Source organism: Suricata suricatta, chromosome 17, assembly GCF_006229205.1.
Source record: "Suricata suricatta isolate VVHF042 chromosome 17, meerkat_22Aug2017_6uvM2_HiC, whole genome shotgun sequence".
NCBI classification, from domain to species: Eukaryota; Metazoa; Chordata; class Mammalia; order Carnivora; family Herpestidae; genus Suricata; species Suricata suricatta.
Genome location: NC_043716.1, coordinates 33,362,802 through 33,382,228, shown reverse-complemented (window position 1 = coordinate 33,382,228; position 19,427 = coordinate 33,362,802). Strand labels below are relative to the sequence as shown.

At 56.9% G+C, this 19,427-nt stretch overlaps 3 protein-coding genes across 4 annotated transcripts in view; 2 read left to right on the top strand and 1 right to left on the bottom strand.

The window, feature by feature from the left end:
- ACSF2 (acyl-CoA synthetase family member 2) overlaps positions 1 to 17,205 on the top strand; it is a 35,554-nt gene extending 18,349 nt beyond the window's left edge. The window contains exons 2-16 of the mRNA XM_029927978.1: positions 3,742 to 3,937; positions 4,296 to 4,424; positions 4,668 to 4,721; positions 5,111 to 5,229; positions 5,316 to 5,481; positions 6,052 to 6,147; positions 6,292 to 6,449; positions 6,737 to 6,828; positions 7,096 to 7,172; positions 13,434 to 13,541; positions 14,721 to 14,872; positions 16,245 to 16,386; positions 16,499 to 16,609; positions 16,750 to 16,818; positions 17,048 to 17,205. Of these exons, the coding sequence (XP_029783838.1) occupies positions 3,742 to 3,937; positions 4,296 to 4,424; positions 4,668 to 4,721; positions 5,111 to 5,229; positions 5,316 to 5,481; positions 6,052 to 6,147; positions 6,292 to 6,449; positions 6,737 to 6,828; positions 7,096 to 7,172; positions 13,434 to 13,541; positions 14,721 to 14,872; positions 16,245 to 16,386; positions 16,499 to 16,609; positions 16,750 to 16,818; positions 17,048 to 17,098 (1,720 nt within the window). The 3' untranslated portion in view covers positions 17,099 to 17,205. The remainder of the gene's footprint in view (positions 1 to 3,741; positions 3,938 to 4,295; positions 4,425 to 4,667; positions 4,722 to 5,110; positions 5,230 to 5,315; positions 5,482 to 6,051; positions 6,148 to 6,291; positions 6,450 to 6,736; positions 6,829 to 7,095; positions 7,173 to 13,433; positions 13,542 to 14,720; positions 14,873 to 16,244; positions 16,387 to 16,498; positions 16,610 to 16,749; positions 16,819 to 17,047) is intronic.
- Positions 7,388 to 11,370, bottom strand: CHAD (chondroadherin). 2 transcript variants are annotated; one of them, XM_029927979.1, is made up of 4 exons: positions 10,536 to 11,370; positions 8,518 to 8,681; positions 8,144 to 8,289; positions 7,388 to 7,895 (listed from the first exon to the last, which is right to left on the bottom strand). In XM_029927979.1, exons 1-3 carry the CDS (start codon positions 11,307 to 11,309, stop codon positions 8,148 to 8,150), a joined length of 1,080 nt encoding a protein of 359 aa, XP_029783839.1. In that variant the 5' UTR covers positions 11,310 to 11,370; the 3' UTR covers positions 7,388 to 7,895; positions 8,144 to 8,147. The 2 variants fall into 2 exon arrangements, with proteins under 2 accessions (XP_029783839.1, XP_029783840.1); XM_029927980.1 differs by having other exon boundaries at positions 7,388 to 7,802.
- A 1,901-nt stretch (positions 17,206 to 19,106) lies between the features above and the next one.
- The window catches only part of RSAD1 (radical S-adenosyl methionine domain containing 1), a 7,517-nt gene continuing 7,196 nt past the window's right edge, over positions 19,107 to 19,427 (top strand). The window contains exon 1 of the mRNA XM_029927008.1: positions 19,107 to 19,195. Within this exon, the coding sequence (XP_029782868.1) occupies positions 19,107 to 19,195 (89 nt within the window). The remainder of the gene's footprint in view (positions 19,196 to 19,427) is intronic.

Below are 19,427 nucleotides of genomic sequence, written 5' to 3'. Positions count from 1 at the left end.
AAATAAGTAAACATTAAAAAGAAGAAAAACAGAAAAAGAAAAGGGCACCTGGGTGGCTTAGTTGGTTAAGTGTTCAACTTCAGCTTAGGTCACAATCTCATGGTTTGTGAGTTCGAACCCTGTGTCAGGCTCTGTGCTGACAGCTCTGAGCTTGGAGCCTGCTTCAAATTCTGTGTCCCTCTCTCCCTCTGCCCCTTCCCACTCATGCTCTGTCTGTCTGTCTGTCTGTCTGTCTCTCAAGAATAAATAAACATTAAAAAAGAAGAAGAAGAAGAAGAAGAACAGAAAAAGAAGGAGTGCCTAGGAGGCTCAGTTGGTTTTGTGTCCTACTCTTAATCTCCGCTCAGGTCTTGATCTCAGGGTTGTGAGTTCAAGACCTGTGCTGGTCTCCGCACTGGGTGTGGACCCTACTTAAAGAGAAAAAGAATAATAGGAAAAGAAGTGGCTGCCTCTTTTTGCCGAAGGCCTTTGGGGTGTGTTCAAGGAAGAAGGAGAGTAGAATCAATTCTGTTTGCACTTGGAATTTCAAAACAATGGGTGGTTCTTACCTTTATGAGCAAACTGCCGCCTGTTCCCACCTCCATTCTGCCCTACTCCAGTCCCAGTTTCTGGAGTTCAATGAGTAAACAGTTGTGGAAAAAGCAAAATGGAGATTAGACAGTGTGGAGGGGAGGGGCACATGCAAAGCCTACCTGCACACACAGCCCACCCACTCCTTTCCCCCAGATTTGTGTACACGGGGGCAGCTTCAGTGGCTTCTCCGCTGCAGACTCAGCTACTTACCAGCCAAGCGGGCCACTTGGGTTCTGTGCACGCCACTCGCTTTACGTATAGGATGGCCGTTCATGTTTCTCACCTGTACCCTTTAGGATTTGCTTAGTGAGTGCCAGAGACACCCACTCTCACCTTGGCTCTGAGGAGATGGGAGATTCTTTTTCTGCATCCTTCATGGCCGCCACCAGGTGGTGGCTCGGCGGCACAGTGCACCCTGATGTCAAGGCTCCAGCCTCTTTGGCTCTGCCATTCCCTTCCCATTACTGATGGCACTCCAGCCAGTGGGAAAGGTAAAGAGAAGATGCCCCTTTAAGGGAAGTTGCACCCAGTACCTACCTCTCTTTAAATCGCACAGGCCACTCCTTCACCTTTGGGCCAGACTTGGGAATGTGGTCTCTATTCCACATGGCCATGGCCAACTAGACACCCCCAGGGTAGTGTCTTAAGGACGAGGACCTACTGGGGGACTTTACGACAGCACCTATCCGCGCTGCTGTGAAGATAAGGGATAGAACGTGTGTGACAACTGAAATCGATTTTTCTCATTTGTTTTCCATTTTTTTTAATGTTTATTTTTGAGAGAGAGAGAGAGAGAGAGTGAGAGGCAGAGTGTGAGCAAGGGAGGGCAGAGAGAGAAGGAGACACAGAATCAGAACAGGCTCCAGGCTCTGAGCTGTTAGCACAGAGCCCGACACGGGGCTCGAACACACAAACCACAAGATCATGACTGGGGCTGAAGTCAGATGCTTAACCAAGTGAGTCACCCAGGCGCCCCTGTTTTCTGGTTGTGTGTGGGAGGGGGTTGCACACAAACCAACAGGTTGATTTGCCAACTAGAATTTCCAGAAGGCCACTCTGCTCTTACATCTATGGTTGAATGAATAGAAACCCAGGTTGCGAACCAAGGACAGTGGTCAACTAGGAGGAAAGGAGGAAACCTGTGGTCATCCTTATTGACAACAGAGGCTTTAAAGTGCCTGAGAGCTTTCCCTGACCCCTCCTGACCCCGAAGCTGGGCGGTGGGAGGCTGCCTGCCAGGCCTTCGGCTGAACATGAAAACTGTAGGTGTGTTAGGATGTATCCGTGATAACCAACAGAAACGCACCTCGAACCGGCTTACATTTATTTTGGTTTGTTTGCTCATTTATTAGAGTCCAGGTGTAAGTGAGATCACGCAGTATTTGTCTGTCTGTGTGTGGCTTATTTCACTTAGCATGATGTCCTCCAACTTCCTCCTTGTTACGGGTGGAATTTGGCGTTCCCCTGCCCCTCCCCCCCAAAAAAAACTGGCTTAAATTTAAAGAAGAAATGTATTGGCTTTTGACCTGTGGCTGGACCTAGGGAATCAGACCTCAAGTTTGTTACAGTGTCTCCCAGTCTCTGTCTCTGTCTCTGTCTCTGTGTATCCCTCCCTCCTTCACCCTGTGTTCATTTTCTTCTTAAGCAGGCTCTCCACATCTTTGGCACACCGAAAGCGAAAAAGGCATACCTGTTTCCCCATGTGCAAAAATGCTTGCTTGCCTGTGGGCTAGGGATTTGGGGTGTGTAACCATGGCCTTTTGAGAGGTGTCACCATGGCCACTGGGAGCCCGCTCACCAGTTTTTTAGGTTTGTCAACCTGTGGATAGTAAGGTAGGGGGCCTCACAGGACCTTACAACCCTGCTGTGGGTGCTATTTTCTGCCCCCGGTGCACCTGAGGGAACCAGCTGGCCTGGGTGGCTCGCCACCATCCTTTGATAAGATTAACCAAATCATTTAGATAATATCCCCTTTCAATTGAGAATATAACAACCGATCCAGTCCTCAAACTCCTCGTAGGTGGGGAAACTGAGGCCCAGAGAGGAGAAACACCGTGTCTTTACTTGATCCCTCTGAGAACAAGGCTTGCGGGTGCTTTGTAATGCTAGGAGACAGGAGTGAGGAGAAAGAGGCAGGAAGAGAAGCTGGCATAGAGGGTTTTATTGAAGTCAAAGCCACGACAACAAGTGCTGTACCCACCAGGACGTCTGAGAAGGGACAGATGCCTCCCAGCTCTGTCCAGCTGCAGAACGGGAGAGAACTGAAGAGCCTGAGCAGACACGATCCCAGGGAACTGTCCCAGTATCTAAAAGCAGAGATGCTCCATGGAGGGGACAGGGGACACCACAGGTGTCTGTGGCAGCTGCCCGCTAGCCAGAGGCATACCCGGGGACAAGCCCTCGGACCCCTGATCCCAGCCTGGTGCTCTCTTGCTCCCCATGGAGTTGGGTCCCCGTGGCTTCCCCCATCCACCTGCCTCACGACCCACCCTCCTGTGAGATGGCAGCAGCCCCTCTCCTATTTATGGGGAAACCCAGTGCAGCTACCCTCTGCCCTGCATTCCCGTGTCCTTCCCACAGACTCTCCCCTACAAGACGCAAGGAGTCAATCAGCAGAAGAGACACATGTTCTTCCTAGCACCAAATCATCGACGTTGACTCTCAGGCCCCACACCGCACCCTCTCTGATAGGAACAGGGTCTGAGACCTGTTACACTCCCACCGAGGCCTTGGCTGGGGCCTGGCCGCTGTCACCCTGAGGGGCAGGTGATGACGTGCTGACCTGAGCTGACCGTGTGATACTTTTACCTCTGGGTACCTTTTTTTGGTTTGATGTTAAAAATAATTAATAGATTTTTAAAGTTTATTTATTTTGAGAGAGAGAGAACACAAGCAGTTTGAACCCACGAACTGTGAGATTGTGACCTGAGCCGAAACCAAGAGTTGGCCATTAAACCAACCACCCGGGCACCCAGCAGACTTTTTTTGAGTACAGCCTTAGAGTTACAGAGTAACTGAGCCTCTCTGCTGGGTCGTGGTTCCTGGGGATGGGGCAAGGTCAGGCACGTGCCCATGCTGTGGGCAGCTCACTGCCCAGCTGGGTGTGCCAGCCCCTGTGCCAGAGCGGCCTGGCCTGGCACAGCGGAGCCCTCACCTCTTTCCCTGCAGCTCTGGAGACACAGATCGCACTGTCCCCCTGCCCGTCGGGGGTCTCAGCTACATCCAGGGCCACACGAAACAGCGTCTTATCAACAAGACTGTGGGGCAGTGTCTGGAAGCCGTAGCGCAGAGGGTCCCCGATCGGGAAGCCTTGGTCGTGCCCCAGGAGAATGTCAGGTTGACCTTTGCCGAGCTCAAGGAGGAGGTGGGTCCTGGTCTTGAACCTCAATGTCAGCGGGTGCTGGCCCGAGGGCTGTGCTGGCTGGGTGGAGCTCTAAGGGCAGCAGCCGTCTGCTGGGCAGGGTGAGGAGGGGCTGCCTGACAATGCCAAGGGATGGCAGAAGAAGGGGGCAGGGCTGAGGCAGAAGGGGCCTGATGTCACCTGCATCACTCCCTCCGGGACATATCCCCAAGCCCCATCCAGACCCACTGAGGCTGGGGCATCTGCCTGCCCCTTGTTTCCAGGTGGTTCCAGTAAGAACCACTGGGCCAAGGGCTGAGGTGGGGTTCAGGGCGCCTTCCTGCTTGCCCGCATCTCACCCTTTGTGTTCTGTTTACACCAGGTGGACAAAGCTGCCTCTGGGCTCCTGAGTATTGGCCTCCGAAAGGGCGACCGGCTAGGTATGTGGGGACCCAACTCCTACGCGTGGGTGCTCATGCAGCTGGCCACGGCGCAGGCAGGCATCATTCTGGTGAGCAGGGGCTTGCCTGGCACAACTGGGTAGGTAGGGGGTGCACGATTCATGGGGAGTCCCCCTGCTCTGTGGCCCTCTAACCAAACCGGCGCCTGACTGGTTTCAGACCACGTAGTGCTTTCTTCTGAAGCCCGGAAGTGTAGGGCACAGTATTTCTGTGCGACCTGAGAGTGGAGAGGCAGCGAGAGGGACAGGGTGCGGCCCAGATGCTCCCTGATGTAGCCTCTCTGTCTCCACTAGGTGTCTGTGAACCCAGCTTACCAGGCTATGGAGTTGGAGTATGCCCTCAGGAAGGTAGAGCCCGCTCCCGGGGGAGGGGCCTGGCCAGCCAGCCGGGGGGTGATGGGGGGACACGCAGGGCACGCACAGGTGTGTGACACCCGGAGGCTGTGGAGGCGGGGGGAGGAGAGAGTGGTTGGCCAGACACTAGGCTGGTGTGTGTGTCAAGGTGGCACACGTGTGCGTGGCAGGGCCGGGGCGCTTGCATGAGCTGGTGGGCGCGTCCTGGCGTGGGCATACGTGAATCAGGGGTGCTCTGTGCATGAGCTGGCATGTGTGTGGCCCCTGTGTGTGTGTCGAGGTAGTAGTGTGGGTGAGAAAGAACTTCTGTGAGTGAGAAGGAACCCAAAGCCCCTGCCTGGAGCTCCCTGCTTACCAGAGGATGGGGGGCTCCCCCTCCACAGGTAGGCTGCAAAGCCATCACGTTCCCCAAGCAATTCAAGACCCAGAAATACTACAACATCCTGAAGCAGATCTGCCCAGAGTTGGAGAAGGCCCAGCCGGGGGCCTTGAAGAGTCAGAGGTGGGGACTTCCCACCCTGGGGTGAGGCTGGGGTCTCCTTGGGCCTTCCCTCAGCCCCTGATTCTCACTGCCCTCCCTACCCGCAGGCTACCAGCCCTGACCACAGTCATCTCAGTGGATGACCCTCTCCCGGGGACCCTGCTCCTTGATGAGGTGGTGGCATCTGGGGGCACAGAGAAGCATCTGGCCCAGCTCCGGTACAGCCAGCAGTTCCTGTCCTGCCACGACCCCATCAACATCCAGTTCACCTCGGTAGGGCCGCGGTCTCCAGGCCCCAAGCCCCCTGGCTGGCCTGCCACCCCCTGCCCGCCCCTGTGACCCTTCCCCAAGAGTGAGATGACAGAGGACATCCGGGGTGCGGACACCTTCTCCGGGGGCCAGCCCTAGCTGTCCTCTCTGCCCTGGAAAACATCGCCAACTGGTGTCCTTGTCACGTGCCTCCCCCTCCCCGGCCCCCTCATCCTCACACGGAGGCAGGTGCCCTGGGCTACCGTAGGCCAGAGTGACAGATCTGCCTCCTCGTTTAGTAGATGAGGAAACTGAGGCCCAGAGAGGGGATCTGCTGGTGGGCCACAGAGTTCTCTGAGCCACTCTATGAGGGGCCTAAGAACAGAGACCTGAGCTCCCACACTGCTGGATCCTCACTGCTGGCATCGTGCAGGCCGGTGCTAAACCTTTGTGAACAGACGTCCAATGAATGACTGGATCCGGGGCACTGGTGCCTGTCTCCTGACTCCGGGGCCAGTGCTCTCCCATCTGGTGGCCCAGGGTGGGAAGGACATGGGGAGCAGGAGGCCAAGCATCACCTGCTTGTCTTATCAGGGGACAACAGGCAGCCCCAAGGGGGCCACCCTCTCCCACTACAATATTGTCAACAACTCCAATATGATAGGGGACCGGCTGCGGCTGCACCTGAAGGTGAGGGGCTAGCCCAGGCCCTGCAGGGTAGGGGTGGGTAGGGGGGGGCTTGCTGGGCTCCCCCTACTGGCTAGCAGAACTGGGGGGGGGCGGCAAGGGGCTTCTGGCTCCAGGGTAGAACCAGCTTCCTGCCTCTGTTTCCAGACGGCAGAGGACTTGCGCATCATCCTGCCAAGCCCCCTGTACCACTGTCTGGGTTCTGTGGGGGGCACAATGGTGAGCATAATGCATGGCGCCACCCTCATCCTACCCTGTCCAATCTTTGATGGCAAGAAGGCGCTGGAGGCCATCAGCAAAGAGAGGTGGGCATCAGTGGGCAGCCCCCCAGGGGCTGGTGAGACCCTCTCATTCCTCGCTCCTGGGCCCTGATCCCTTTCTGAGATGTCGCCTCTCTTTAGCCCCAAGAAATGGAGACAGGGGTAGTGGAGGACGCCCAGTTCTTGCCTCCAAAGGGCTTCTCCTTCCTGTTTCCCACATATACAGCCTGGGCCCTTCCTGGGGGTTCAGGGTGGGGTGGGTGAAAAGAGGGAGCCCCCTTCCACTTCCAAGCCTGATCTTGAGACTCCACCCCCTCCCCCACCTTATACAGAGGCTCCATCCTGTACGGCACGCCCACGATGTTTGTGGACATTCTGAACCAGCCAGACTTCTCCAGTTACGACATCTCGTCCATGTTTGGAGGTGGGGTAGGGCCAAGGGTAGCGAGGCCAGCACTGACCTGGTGAGCTAGATATTTAGGAGGCAACAAGACACTGCAGAAAAGCGAGGGGGTGGGAGGCGAATCCCCAGTGTCCCTGGACACCAGCCCAAGGCCAACCGCCAGGTATAGGAATACGTCCAGGGTCAAGGGCGAGAGGGGAATGTTCTTCTCTAGAAGGAGCTGTAGGTGAAGGGGGTCCGCCAGGCCCGGAGAAGCAGGGAGCTGTGTCAGTCCTCTCTCTGATTCAGGTGTGATTGCTGGGTCCCCCGCACCCCCAGAGCTGATCCGAGCCATCATTGACAAGCTGAACATGAAGGAGCTGGTGGTGAGTGGCAGCTGGGCTGGGGCTGCGGGCAGGGGGCAGGCCAGGCCCAGGGTGAGAACAGACTGGCATCTGTAGGGACGAGCTCAGGCCAGATCTCTAAGGAAGACCCTCTCAGTGGGCCCTCATTCCGGAAAGCAGATGTGAGAAAATGCAGTCTGACCTTGTCAACAGCTGGGAACTGGGAGTCTTAGGAACAGGTGACAGAGGAGTAAATATTACACATACATACATTTATATTTATGGAAACCCGGAAGAGGAGGGCAGCATGGGAGGGTACGCGGCAAAGCACCAGTGTCCCACTAGAGTGTCCTGGCAGGCAGGGGGCTGGCGGAGTTGGGCCCTTTCTGGAAGAAAGGGGTGGGGCAAAGATCTGGTATTTGTTTCCAAATGGTAAGGTAAGGGGAGCAAAGGGAAGGAGGATTCGGAAAGGGGGAGCCATCCCGATGGCCCCCCTGTTCTGGTTCCGAAGGACTTGGGGTCTTGGCAATTGCTTCTCTGAGAGGAGCCGTGGCAGTGGGGCCAGGCGTGATGGAGCTCTCACCGTCATGGGGAGCTGGGTTCGTGCTGGAGTGCCCGAGGCCCCCCGCCAGGACGTGTCTAGGTTTGGACAGCTCTGTGCATCAGCAGAGGCTGTGGGGAGAAGGTGGGGGTCAGAGGTGGGAAGGTCAGTAGTTTCTCCAGCTGAAGGCAGAGGCCGGTCACCAGGACCGGCTGCATCAGGACCTGCAGTGAGGCAAGGTTGGGTGTCAGGAGCCCGACAGCCTAGACGAGGCTTGCAGAGAATGGTGGGAGTCCCAGGCTGTGTCCTTTTCCTCTTTAGAGGGGGGCCCCAGTCCTCCCCTCCCCTCCCTTCCCTGTACAAACGGAGAGTATGCATGCCCCTCTGTGGGGACGGAGTATCCTGGGACCTCCTCCTCACTTGCTAGACTCTCCAGAGAGGAGAACAGGGGATCTGCCCACCCATCCCCCACCTGTTCAATGGCGGCCGGGTTTCTTGGACCTCTTAGTGGGAAACTTGCAGCCACGGAAGGCATCAGTGTCACGGATATGCTGGCCTTTGAACTTGGCGGGTGAGGTGCAAGTGGCATCAGGGCGGGAAGTCTTGGCTTCCAGCCACCTAAAGAGACAGAGAGTCACTGGAATTGGGTGAGATGGCAGGGAGGGGACAATGAGTCAGGGGGCCAAGATCCACGTATCTCTAGGATGGCCTGGAACCATCATCTTCATGACGATTATTAGGTAGCAGATCTAGGACACACGCCCCAGATGCCTTAGTGCAGGGCCAGTGTGCCTCCTCTCCATCAGGAGGGCAGATTGCGGGGGGCAACAATGGGGGTGTTCTCACCTCCGAAGTCCCCGGAGCTGGCAGGTGCATTTCCAGGGGTTGTTGGTGAGGGTGAGGGTCTCCAGGCTGTCAAAGGGGAAGTTGGAGGGCAGCTGGTTCAGGCGGTTGTTCTCCAGGTGGATGTGTTTCAGCGTGGTCACACCCAGGAAGGCACTGTCCGAGAACTGGGAAGTGAGGTGGACGTGAATGAACACCCAGCCCCCGGTGTCCAGCCTCTACCAGCTCTAAGGTCCCCACGGGGGCAGGCTCCTTCCCCGGACATAAGCGGTGGCTCCTTGAGGAGTTTCACGGCGTGAGACTAAACTGTCTCAGATGATCTACTCCATACAACCACCTCTTGGGATGACTGGTGTTATTTCCAGAACGCAGATGGGGCCAGGTTTGGGGGTAGGGGGAGGGAGTCCCGTCTCTTGCCCCGGGTCACTCTAGAGAGTAAACAGTAGCTGCAGGACCACGCCCGGCTCCTCTTTCCCTGGCACCAAGCTCCCTGCACAAACACGGGGCCTGGGGCGGCAGCCAGAGTTTGGCTCTGGCAGCCTGAGTTGGCACACGGTGAAGCTGGTCAGTGTTTGGTGGGATGGGCAGTGGGCCTGGGCTCCCCACAGCCCCAGGGTCCTGGGACTTCCCCCAGCTCTGTCCTCACTGCTCCCTCGCTGCTTGCCAGATGCTATTTGTGGAGCCTTCTTGGTGGAGCCGTTGGCCAGGCTGGACGGCTCCAGAGGAAACATTCTATTGGTGCCCACATCTTGGCCCAGGCATCAGAGTCCTGTCTGGCCGCACCCCCCCCACCCCCCGCCGCCTGCCCCAGATCAGCCCCTGCCGCCCTGCTCTGCTACCCACTAAATGGCCACTCTGGCACTGGTGGGCCACAGGGAAATCCGACTTCATGTCTGCAGGGGCCAGGGCTGCAGAAGGGCAGGCCGCATCCACCCAGACAAAGTTGGCTACCATCCAGGTAGGAGTTTGCTCTCATCTCTGTGGCTCAGGGAGGGGTGCGGAGTTCCCCAGTAACCAGCCTGTTCTGGTACTGCCTTCTACACCTTGCCTCGGGCCCCGCCCAAACCTCCTGGCCGAGGCCCCTGTACCAGAGTGATTTTCCAGTCCAGAGGAGAGAGTCCACCCGCCTCCAAGGCAGCCCCCCACCTGGGTATCACAGGGAAGGACGGACTGAGCAAGCATGCAGCCAGGAGATGGGTCTGGTGACTGGGGGTGGGGGGGACAGAGGACAGTCAGTGGTCTGGGGGACAGTGCGGCACAGCCAGCCTTCCCTGTATGGAGATGCCTGGAGTCGTGCGCCAAAGGTTGACAGTGGCATGAGGCTCTTGCCTTCGCCCCTTCACAGAGCCCATGGGTGCCATCTGTGCAACTTGGGGAAGCCCCTGGCTCCTGGGCCCCCTCCGTTGAAATGGACCTGAGAATGCAGTGGAGCATGCATGGGTGTGAACTGGGAAGTGGGGGGGGGGGAACAATCGACAGGGCCTCTGGGGGGCATGGAGGTCTTCTTCCCCCGCTACTTGTTTTCCCCTCCCCCCAGCCCCCACCTTTGCACACACGCACCCACCCTCAACCAAGAACAGGGTCTCTTTGTGGGCCTGTGGAAAGTTTCTCAATAAACAAACCTTCCTTTATGGGGCGGTAGGCTTACTGGAGACAGGAAAACACCAGCAGAGGAGGGATGGAAGGCCCAACAGGAAGAGGTGTGCCCACAGCAAGGGGTCTGGGAGCCCTGGCAGTGCTCTCCCCGAGGGGGCCACCAGTGGGGCCAGGGCAGCCCCAGCTCCGTCTGCAGTCCTAGAAGGGCAATGGCTGAGACTAGAGACAGGGGCAGCAGGGAGCACGGTTTAGGGTGAGGATGTGACAAATGAGGGACAGACATGACGGAGCTCTTCACCTTGGAGACAGCCAGAGAGACAGAAGCAAGTTTAGGGGAGAAGGGACGGTGGCTGGCTGTGGCCCCCGGATCCCTGGGCCTCAAGGCAGCAAAGGAGCCAGGCAGAGCTCTGCAGCCCGCAGCTCACCTTCTCCAGGTTGGTGTCGTCCAGCCAGAGGGTCTCCAGGTATCTGCCGAACGACTGGAAGGCATTGTCAGGAATGCTCTTCAGGGGGTTGTGGGACAGCTTCAGCTCCTCCACCACCCGCAGCTTGCTGAGGGCAGCCGAGGGGTAGCTGGACAGCTGGTTCCTGTCCAGGAAGAACTTGGCCAGGTTCTCCACGTCGTCCAGGGCGCCGGGCTGCAGCGAAGTGAGCGCATTTTCTGACAGGTAGAGCCAGCGCAGGTCCTTAGCACCCTGGAAGGCGCCTGCCCGCAGCTCGCGGATCTTGTTGTTGTTGAGCTGCAGGATGAAGAGGTTGACCAGCGGAGAGAGCAGCCCCCGGGGCAGCTCGGTCACCTTGTTGTGGTCCAGGTAGAGGTAGGTGAGCTCTGTCAGGTCGTCGAAGGCACCTGCACGCAGCACGCGGATGTCGTTGTGGGACAGGTACAGGTAGATGAGCTGCTTGAGGCCCCGGAAGGCTCCGGCAGCCACCTCGCGGATCTGGCAGTGCTGCAGGTGCAGCGACACAAGGTTGGGCATGGCCCGGAATGAGTTGGCAGCCAGCACTGGGAAGTTGTTTCGTTGAAGGTTGAGCAGCTTGGTCTTCTCTGACACCTTGGGGATCTTCTGCAGCCCTACCTTGTCGCAGATGACGTGCTGCAGGTCGCCGTGGCAATGGCAGTTCTGGGGGCAGGCGGCCAGTGCCGGCAGCAGGCCGGCCAGGAGGCCAAGGCTAAGCAAGAGCACCGGACGGGCCATGGCCAGGACGCCTGGGGCCGGGGGCCGGGGGGCGGCGGCGGCGGGGCGCGGACAGTGGCAAGTCCTCGGCACTCCGGTCTCCCGCCCTATTTATACGGTGGCCCTGACCGCAGCCTGCAGCCCGGAGCCAGCTTCTACGTGGAGCATCCAGGCCACCGGGCTTAACTCCCTCCCGCCCAGGGATGCGCCCCCGCCCTCCATGGGGAGAGGCGGGGCTCTGCCCCCAGCTGGTGACCATGCCGGGCTGACCGTGACCCCGAGCTTCGAGCTTCGTCCAGGGCCCCTGCCCCTTCTCCCTGCTTTCGGATCCTGCCTCTCTCCTAACCCCCCCGCCCACCACCTCCTTTCTCCATCCTTTGTGGGTGGGGACACCACTGCGTCTAGAGCCCAGAGTTCACACTGGAGAGTGGAGGCGTTCCCGAACGTATTTGTTTGCTCAAGTTTGCGCCTCCAACCCCCCCCCCCCCCATACACGCTCGGCGCGGAGCCCTGGCCCCGGGGAGGGAGGAAGCGGGGCCGGACAGCCGGACGCGAGTCTCGCCGCGGTCGGCCGGCAGACTGCGCTTTAATAGCCCTCTTGTGCGGCGCCGGCAGAGCGTGAGAGCCGCGCTGGCGTCGGGCTCCCCCTTGCGGCTGGACCGCGGGCCCACCCGAAGGAGATGGGCCCTCCTTCCCCACCCTTGGGCTTGTCTCTAGCCCCCTCCCTCCCAGCCTCGGGCTTGAGTGGCTGTCCTCAGCACTCCCGTCCCTTTTTTCCACTGCTGAAGCCTAACCAGAAATGTGGGAACAGGGGCGGGGAGCGGGAAGGGAGACCCCTAGAACTCGCAAACACCTGAAAGACCACAGGCACCCAGTGGGGAAGACAGAACCAGCCCAGTCACACCATCTCCCTCCTTCGTTTCCCTAAAATATCCCTATCTCCTCATCCCCTCTACCAGTGGTCAGGGCCTGCCCCCAAGGGGTCTCCCAGGGTGGCGGCCAGAGTGGCGCCAAGGTGTACTTGGCAGAGGCCACACCTGGGCAGTGGCCCCAGGACTATGGAGGAGGAAGGGGGGGGGGGGGGGGGGAGGTCAGGTCCTGGCTACTGGGAATCAGCCCTGGACAGCCCAGGTCCTGTGGGCAGTTGTGCCCCAGCCGCCCAGGTCTCTGTGTGCCCAGCCATGGTGTCTGGATTCCTGTGGAAAATGGAGGCAGGGGGGAGCTCTGGGCTGCCTGGTGGAGGTTGTTGTCTGTTTGGGCAGGAAGGGGCCCCAGCAGTGTGCCCGCCAACACAGAGGAAATTGGGGGAGGAGGGAGGTGGATGGACAAAGGTCTGTTGTCTTTGTTGATCAGGAACCTAGATTACAGGGTAGCTAGCCCCCTTCCTAAGCCCCTTTCACCCACGGCCTCTAGAGGGGGGTCACATTTGGCTCAGAACATTCCCTGATGGTATTTAGGCTCCTCCGAGGCTGGCTTCTGATTTTCTGTTGGTCAGGATGTTCTAACCACTGGACATGTGGGGTGGTGGGGGTCTCACTGGCTTTTAAACTCTACTTTGGCTGTATTTTCGTTGTGATGGAAATATAGTTATAGGAAACTCTCCAACGCTTGGGGGTCACCCACCACAAGGCCAGGCATTGATCTCAGGGTTTCAGGCGGGTGGGGAGGGGGAGGTTGTGTCTGTGCCGTTCCCAGCTGGGCCAAGGCAGGCTGGCTTTCTCATCAAGTTCATGGGACCTTCCGTTTGGAAAGGAGGGAGAGGGGATGTTGTGGCCTGAAATCAGGAAGGGGGTGCTAAGTCAGCCAGGGGAGGAGGGAGAGAAGGCTGGGGTGTCTGAGACACAAGGAATGACAGGTTTAGGCAACGGGGGGGGGGGGGGGGGGGGGGGGGGGGGGGGGGGGGGGCACTCCAGGAAGCAGAGAAACAGCCCAGGCTAGAAAAGAATGGCTTCCTTGATCTCAGTTGTATTTCAGACCCTGGACCCCTGCTGGTGGAGCCAGTCCCCTCTGCCCATAGGCCCCTTTTCCCCTCACTCCACTGCTCTCCACTTTCTCCTGGGTTCCTGCACGTCCCCCCAGGGGAGCTCATCCTTGTCTCTGCAGTGCCAGTGCTCCCTCCAAACACCTCCCCCCCCCACCCCCCAGGTGGCTTACGGAACCACAGAGAACAGTCCCGTGACCTTCATGAACTTCGCCGAGGACACCGTGGAACAGAAGGCAGAAAGTGTGGGCAGAATTATGCCTCACACGGAGGTTAGCCCCGGACAGAGACCTTTGGATCCCACCTCCTATCACTTAACCGGGGTGCCCTCCCTGGGGACATTTATTGCTTTCTATCAGAGAGCCACGCAGCTCGCTCAGGGTGCTAAGAGTACCCCCAGCTCCCAGCAGTAAGGGCCTCCCCAGGCCAGGTCTGGGGCCTTCTCTGTGGGCTGAGGCCTGAGAGGGAAGAGCTGGAGCAGTGTCCTTGAGCCTGAACTCTCCGCAGCCTCCCTTCCTGTCTAAGGTGTGTTTTTGCCAAGTTCCGCTGTCTGTTTTGGGCCAGCCAGGACGGCCTCGAAGAGGAGCCAGAGCACAGAGATTTTTCCTACACAGTTTTTTCCTCTCCCATACCTCCGCCCCTGCCTTCTGCAGAGCCCGTCTTTTTGCTTGGCATAAACACTTAGTTTCCCAGGCAGCCTGTCCCTTTGAGGGCCTCTTGCACCTTGAAGGCTGACCCAGAACTTCACTCACTGAAATTCCCAGCAGTGGCTCCTTCCCTGCCCCCACACCAGTGCTTTATGCCAGCCTGCACCTGCTTTCCCCTACCGACTTGTGCCCTGGCTCCTCTGGAGTACCCAACCCCCATCCAGGTGCAGTCCTCCGCTGCCCCCCTCCATGAAGTGTGCAGTGACGTTAGAGTCCCTTGCCATGTGTCTGACGCTCTCATTGCCACTCACTGGGCTGCCCGCCTTGCAAGGCAGACAGGGGCAAGTGGAGCTCTCCCTGTTTCACAGATGTAGACACTGAGGCACACAGACTAAGCTTTCCTTGCAGGTCGGCTATGACTCCTTTCTCTGCTAGGCTTTCAGACTGCCTCCCTCTGTCCACATGGCCCTGCCACACCACCCTCTTTGGCTTATTTATTTGCTGCTTCATAGCAAATAAGAGGAGACTCCCTTTCCTTCTGCACGGTTATAACTCTGCAGCTGGCCTGGCCCTCCACAGGCCTCCGCAGCAGCAGCAGCAGCAGCAGCAGCTGCCCGCTCCTTAGCACCTCCCTGCCCCAGGCTGTTCTTTCATGTCCAGCTCAGGTGTCTGCCTAGAGTCTCTGTCTCCCTTCCCCGGATTGGGCAAAGCTCCCCCTCCCCCATCCTGAGAACCCCTCCCCCAACCCACCTCCATCCCGAGGTGAGAGGGCAGAGGCCACAGCCTGAAGTTGCCTGGTCCCAGGCCCAGATTGTGGACCTGAAGACGGGGATGCTGGCGGAGCTGAACACGTCCGGGGAGCTGTGCATCCGAGGGTACTGCGTCATGCTGGGCTACTGGGGCGAGCCCCAGAAGACCGAAGAAGCGATTGGACAGGACAAGTGGTATCGGACAGGGTGAGTAGGCAGCTAGGGGCTGAGGAGAGGCTGAGGTGGGGGTAGGGTTGGGTCCTGAGACTTAGCTGGAAACATTAAACATGTTTGTCAAGAGGGCTCCTTTGCATCTTGGAGACTTAATTTCCAAAATGGGTAAAATGAGAATGATCAGGCTCTCTACACTTGGCACCTGAAAAGATCAGACACAGCATGGATGAGAGCACCTAGACAGGGCACCATACCCGTGTCTGTAAAATCTGAGCCAAGATGCACTCATCTGTCAATTGAACAAATTCTTTTTTTTTTCAGTTCCCTTTTTCTTCTTTTTAATTTTTTTTTAATGTTTGTTTGTTTTTGAGAGAGAGAGAGAGAGAAGCAGAGAGAGGGAGACACAGAATCGGAAGCAGGCTCTGGGTCCTGAGCTGTCAGCACCAAACCCTATGCAGGGCTCGAACTCATGAACCATAGGATCATGACAGGAGCCAAAGTCAGACGCTTAACTGATTGAGCCACCCAGGAGCCCCAGCTGCTTCTTCTTCTTCTAATGTTTATTTATTTTTGAGAGGGAGAAAGAGAGCACAAGCCGGGGAGGGGCAGAGAGAGAAAGAACAGAGGATCCAAAGCAGGCTCCACATTGACAGCAGAGAGCCCGATGTGGGACTCGAACTCATGAACTGTGAGATCATGACCCGAGCCAAAATCGGACGCTTAACCGACTGAGCCACCCAGGCGCCCCGCCATGGAACAAATTCTTATCATGCACCTCCCATGTTCCAGCACTGTTCTGGACACTGGTGGTCCGGGGGAAGGCAGGATGAAGAGGGTCTTACTTTCCATACATCTTGGGGAGGAAGACGGATAGGAAAGAGATCAGTTCAGACATTGATAAATGCCAGAGAGACAGTAAAACAGGGTCAGAGAAAAGAAAGCAGCAGTGGTGGGGGTGGGAGCTTCTCTTAGATCCGGGAAGGGAGTCAGAGAAGACCTCTTTAAGGTGGACATGTTTTTTTTTTTTTTTTTTTTAGAAGAGTGTTTTCTTTTTTTAACGTTTATTTATTTTTGAGAGAGAGAAAGACACAGTGCGTGACCGGGAGACGGTCAGAGAGAGAGGGAGACACAGAATCAGAAGCAGGCTCCAGGCTCTGAGCTGTCAGCACAGAGCCCGATGTGGGGCTCGAACCCATGAACATGAGATCATGACCTGAGCCGAAGCCTCAAGCTTAACCAACGGAGCCACCCAGGTGCCCCCAGAATGTCTTATTTATACCATATCCCCCAGACTCTAGAGCAGTGTGCGACACACAGTAGGTGCTCAATAAATGTTTGGTGGCTAAGGGCGCAAGCCAGGCAAATGAGGCAGAGGTCAGAGGTCATCCCTGGACTGTCTGCACAGAGACATCGCCGTGATGGACAGTCAGGGCTTCTGCAAGATCGTGGGCCGCTCCAAGGATATGATCATCCGGGGCGGTGAGAACATCTACCCCGCCGAGCTCGAGGACTTCTTTCACACCCACCCACAGGTGCAGGAAGTGCAGGTGAGGCACCCAGCCCAGGTGAGCCCAGGTGACCCCCCCCCCCCCCCCCCGCCAGGAGCAGGAAACAGGGATGGGCATGGCCCTGTCTGACATCTGTCTCTGGTGCCCCAAGGTGGTGGGCGTGAAGGATGACCGGATGGGGGAGGAAATCTGTGCCTGCATTCGCCTGAAGAAGGGAGAGGAGACTACGGCGGAGGAGATCAAGGCTTTCTGCAAAGGGAAGGTGGGAGTTCAACCCGCCCCAAGCTGCTGTCGATTTGTTCTTCGACCCCCTCTCCCTGCCAGCCAGCCCGCTGTCCCCTACTCCTACCCCTCCCCCCTTGCCCAGCCTCATGCTTTACTTTATCTCCCTCTGGTCTGCAGATCGCCCACTTCAAGATTCCCCGATATGTCGTGTTTGTCACAAACTACCCCCTCACCGTCTCAGGAAAGGTGAGTAAAGGAGACCAGAGCGCAGCAAGGTGGCCCGGGGCCCTAGGTCCAGAAGGCCAAGAGACCCCACCTGCACCTCCCTCCGCGATGGGCAAGGGAGCCTGGCTTGTCACAGACTTTCCTGACTTTACCCTAAGAAACCCTTCAGTCCTAGGCAACCCAAGCCAGTTGGTGGCAATGGTTGGCAGAGACCCTGAGCCTGGCTCTCACTCTGTTCTTTTTCCTCTAGATCCAGAAATTCAAACTTCGACAGCAGATGGAACAACATCTAAACCTGTGAATAAGGAGTTGGTGGGGCAGGAAAGTGTCCTCCCAGGCCCTCCCTGCCCCTCCCCCACATCCCCCTGTCTCTGTGATTTGACATAAAGAGCTTCTCTGTTTTCTTTGGTTGGTCTCTTGCGATGTGTTCTCTTGGCAGCTGCTTTGGGATGGAGAAGCGGGGAGGCACTTTCAGACCCTCTCTGTCCTTGTCACGAAGGATAAAGTGCATTATCTATTTCGTTTAATGCTCACTCAATCCCCTTGAGATACAAACCCAAATCATTGCTTTTTTCATGTTGTTGTCAGATTAGTCCAACAAGAAGTATTTTTTTAAAACAATAACAGCTTGGACCACCTGGGTGGCTCAGTTGGTTAAGCATCTGACTTCGGGTCAGGTCATGATCTCAAGGTTCATGAGTTTGAGCCCTACTGCATCAGGCTCTGGGCTGACAGCTTGGAATCTGGAGCCTGCTTCAATTCTGTGACTGCCTCTCTCTCTGCCCCTCTCCCACTCCTGCTCTATCTGTGTCACTCAAAAAAATAAATGTTAAAAAAAAAAACATTTTTTTAAACAGTAGCAGCTTAGGGCACCCAGGTGGCTCAGTCAGTTATGAACCTGACTTCTGCTGAGGTCATAATCTTGCAGTTTGTGAGATTGAGCCCCACATCAGGCTTTGCACTTGTGGTGCAGAGCCTGCTTGGGGTTCTCTCTCTCTCCCTCTCTCTCTCTCTCTCTCTCTCTCTCCCTCTCTCCCTTTCCCTCTCCCTCTCTCCTCCTTCCCCACTTCCATGCACGCTCTTTCTCTTCCTCAAAATAAATATACTTAGAAATATTAAAACAGTAACAGCTTTACTAGTGTATAATTTCACATACCATCCAATTCACCCATTTACAGTAGCCTATTCAATGGTTTATAATATATTCACTGATACATGCAATCATCCCTGAAGTCAATTTTTTAAACTGAAGTATAGTTGACACACAAATGTTACAGTAGTTTCCCAAAGTCAGTTTTAAACATTTCCATCACCTTACAAAGAAACACCATACCCTTTAGGGTTCACAGAGTCAGAAACTTTCCTGCTGTTTTGAATACTTACCTCCCAGGGTGTCTGTCCCTGCAGTAGGAGCCTCTCCTCTTTACTTAAAAAAATTTTTTTAATGTTTATTTATTTTTGAGACAGAGAGAGAGACAGTGCGAACAAGGGAACAAGGGAGGGGCAGAGAGAGAGGGAGACAGAATCTGAAACAGACTCCAGGCTTTGAGCTGTCAGCAGAGCCCAAGGCAGGCCTCGAACCCACAAACAGTGAAATCATGACCTGAGCCGAAGTTGGATGCTTAACCGACTGAGCCACCCAGGCGCCCCTCCTCTTTACTTTTTAGCAAACAAACATAAGTTTAGCATGCTCTGAGTGCCCAGCACTATGCTGCATGCTTTCATGTGTATTTTCTCTTGGAGTCTTCCCAGCAACCCTACCAAGTAGGCACCAGCCCCATTTCACAAACAGTGAAACAAACTCAGAGAGTTCAGAGTCTTACCCAAGGCCACACAGCTGGAATTAGCACCCAGATACCTGGCTCCAAAGCCCTGAACTTTCCACTTTATCAAAGAGTTCCTCAGAGCCTGCTTTCCGGGCCCTCCACCTGCACCCAGTTTCTCCCAAATATACCATCTTTGACTTTCCTCCCAGCAGGTGCCCAGGTTGGCCTGACCCAGGAGATGACAGCTTACTCTCCTGGCCAAGCTAATTGTCCCTGGGACTCTCTGCTCCTTCAATATCCAGCTCAAGGTGCCCTCTCCTTCCCCAGAGACCCCACGGCCCCTGTAACAGACCAGCCACACAGCACAGAGGACATTGCCCTGGTATCCAGCAAGTTTTGTATTAATACCTATTGCCTGCTGTCTCTTGACGGTTTGGCACAGCTGTAACTGCGGCCTGATCTTATGTATCTAGAGGTCGCCAGTGCCCAGCTCTGAGTCAGGCACATACAATGTGAAGGGCTGAACGAACTAAGAGTTCTTGGATGGGTCGGGGAACTCGCCCTCGGACAGGGTGCCAAAAGGCAGGCGGCTCAGCCCACAAGCATCTCCTGGAAAGGGACAGGCGACCGCGGTGAGCGCGTCTGTGCCCGGCAGGTGGCGCCGCAGACGCGAGGCCCGGGGCCCTCCCAGCTCGTCCCGGGACGCTGCGCGCGGTCACGCAGTCCCTCTTCCTCCTGCTGGGGCGGCCGCGGCGGTGCAGCTGGCCCCGCTCTGCGGACTCCGGGGCGGCCCGAGCGCGTGTCTGCCAGATGTCCCCGCGCCCCTGGCCGCTCCCCGCCGCAGCGGGCGCCGTGGCGCTCCCC

Bases quoted from the DNA above. Each gene is read 5' to 3' on its own strand.
- CHAD (XM_029927979.1), bottom strand. From the start codon at position 11,309: ATGGCCCGTCCGGTGCTCTTGCTTAGCCTTGGCCTCCTGGCCGGCCTG. The intron at 8,682-10,535 runs GTGAGCTGCGGG...CTCACTTCCCAG, and splicing joins ACGACACCAACCTGGAGAAG to TTCTCGGACAGTGCCTTCCT. The intron at 8,290-8,517 runs GTGAGAACACCC...CTGTCTCTTTAG, and splicing joins CAGCTCCGGGGACTTCGGAG to GTGGCTGGAAGCCAAGACTT.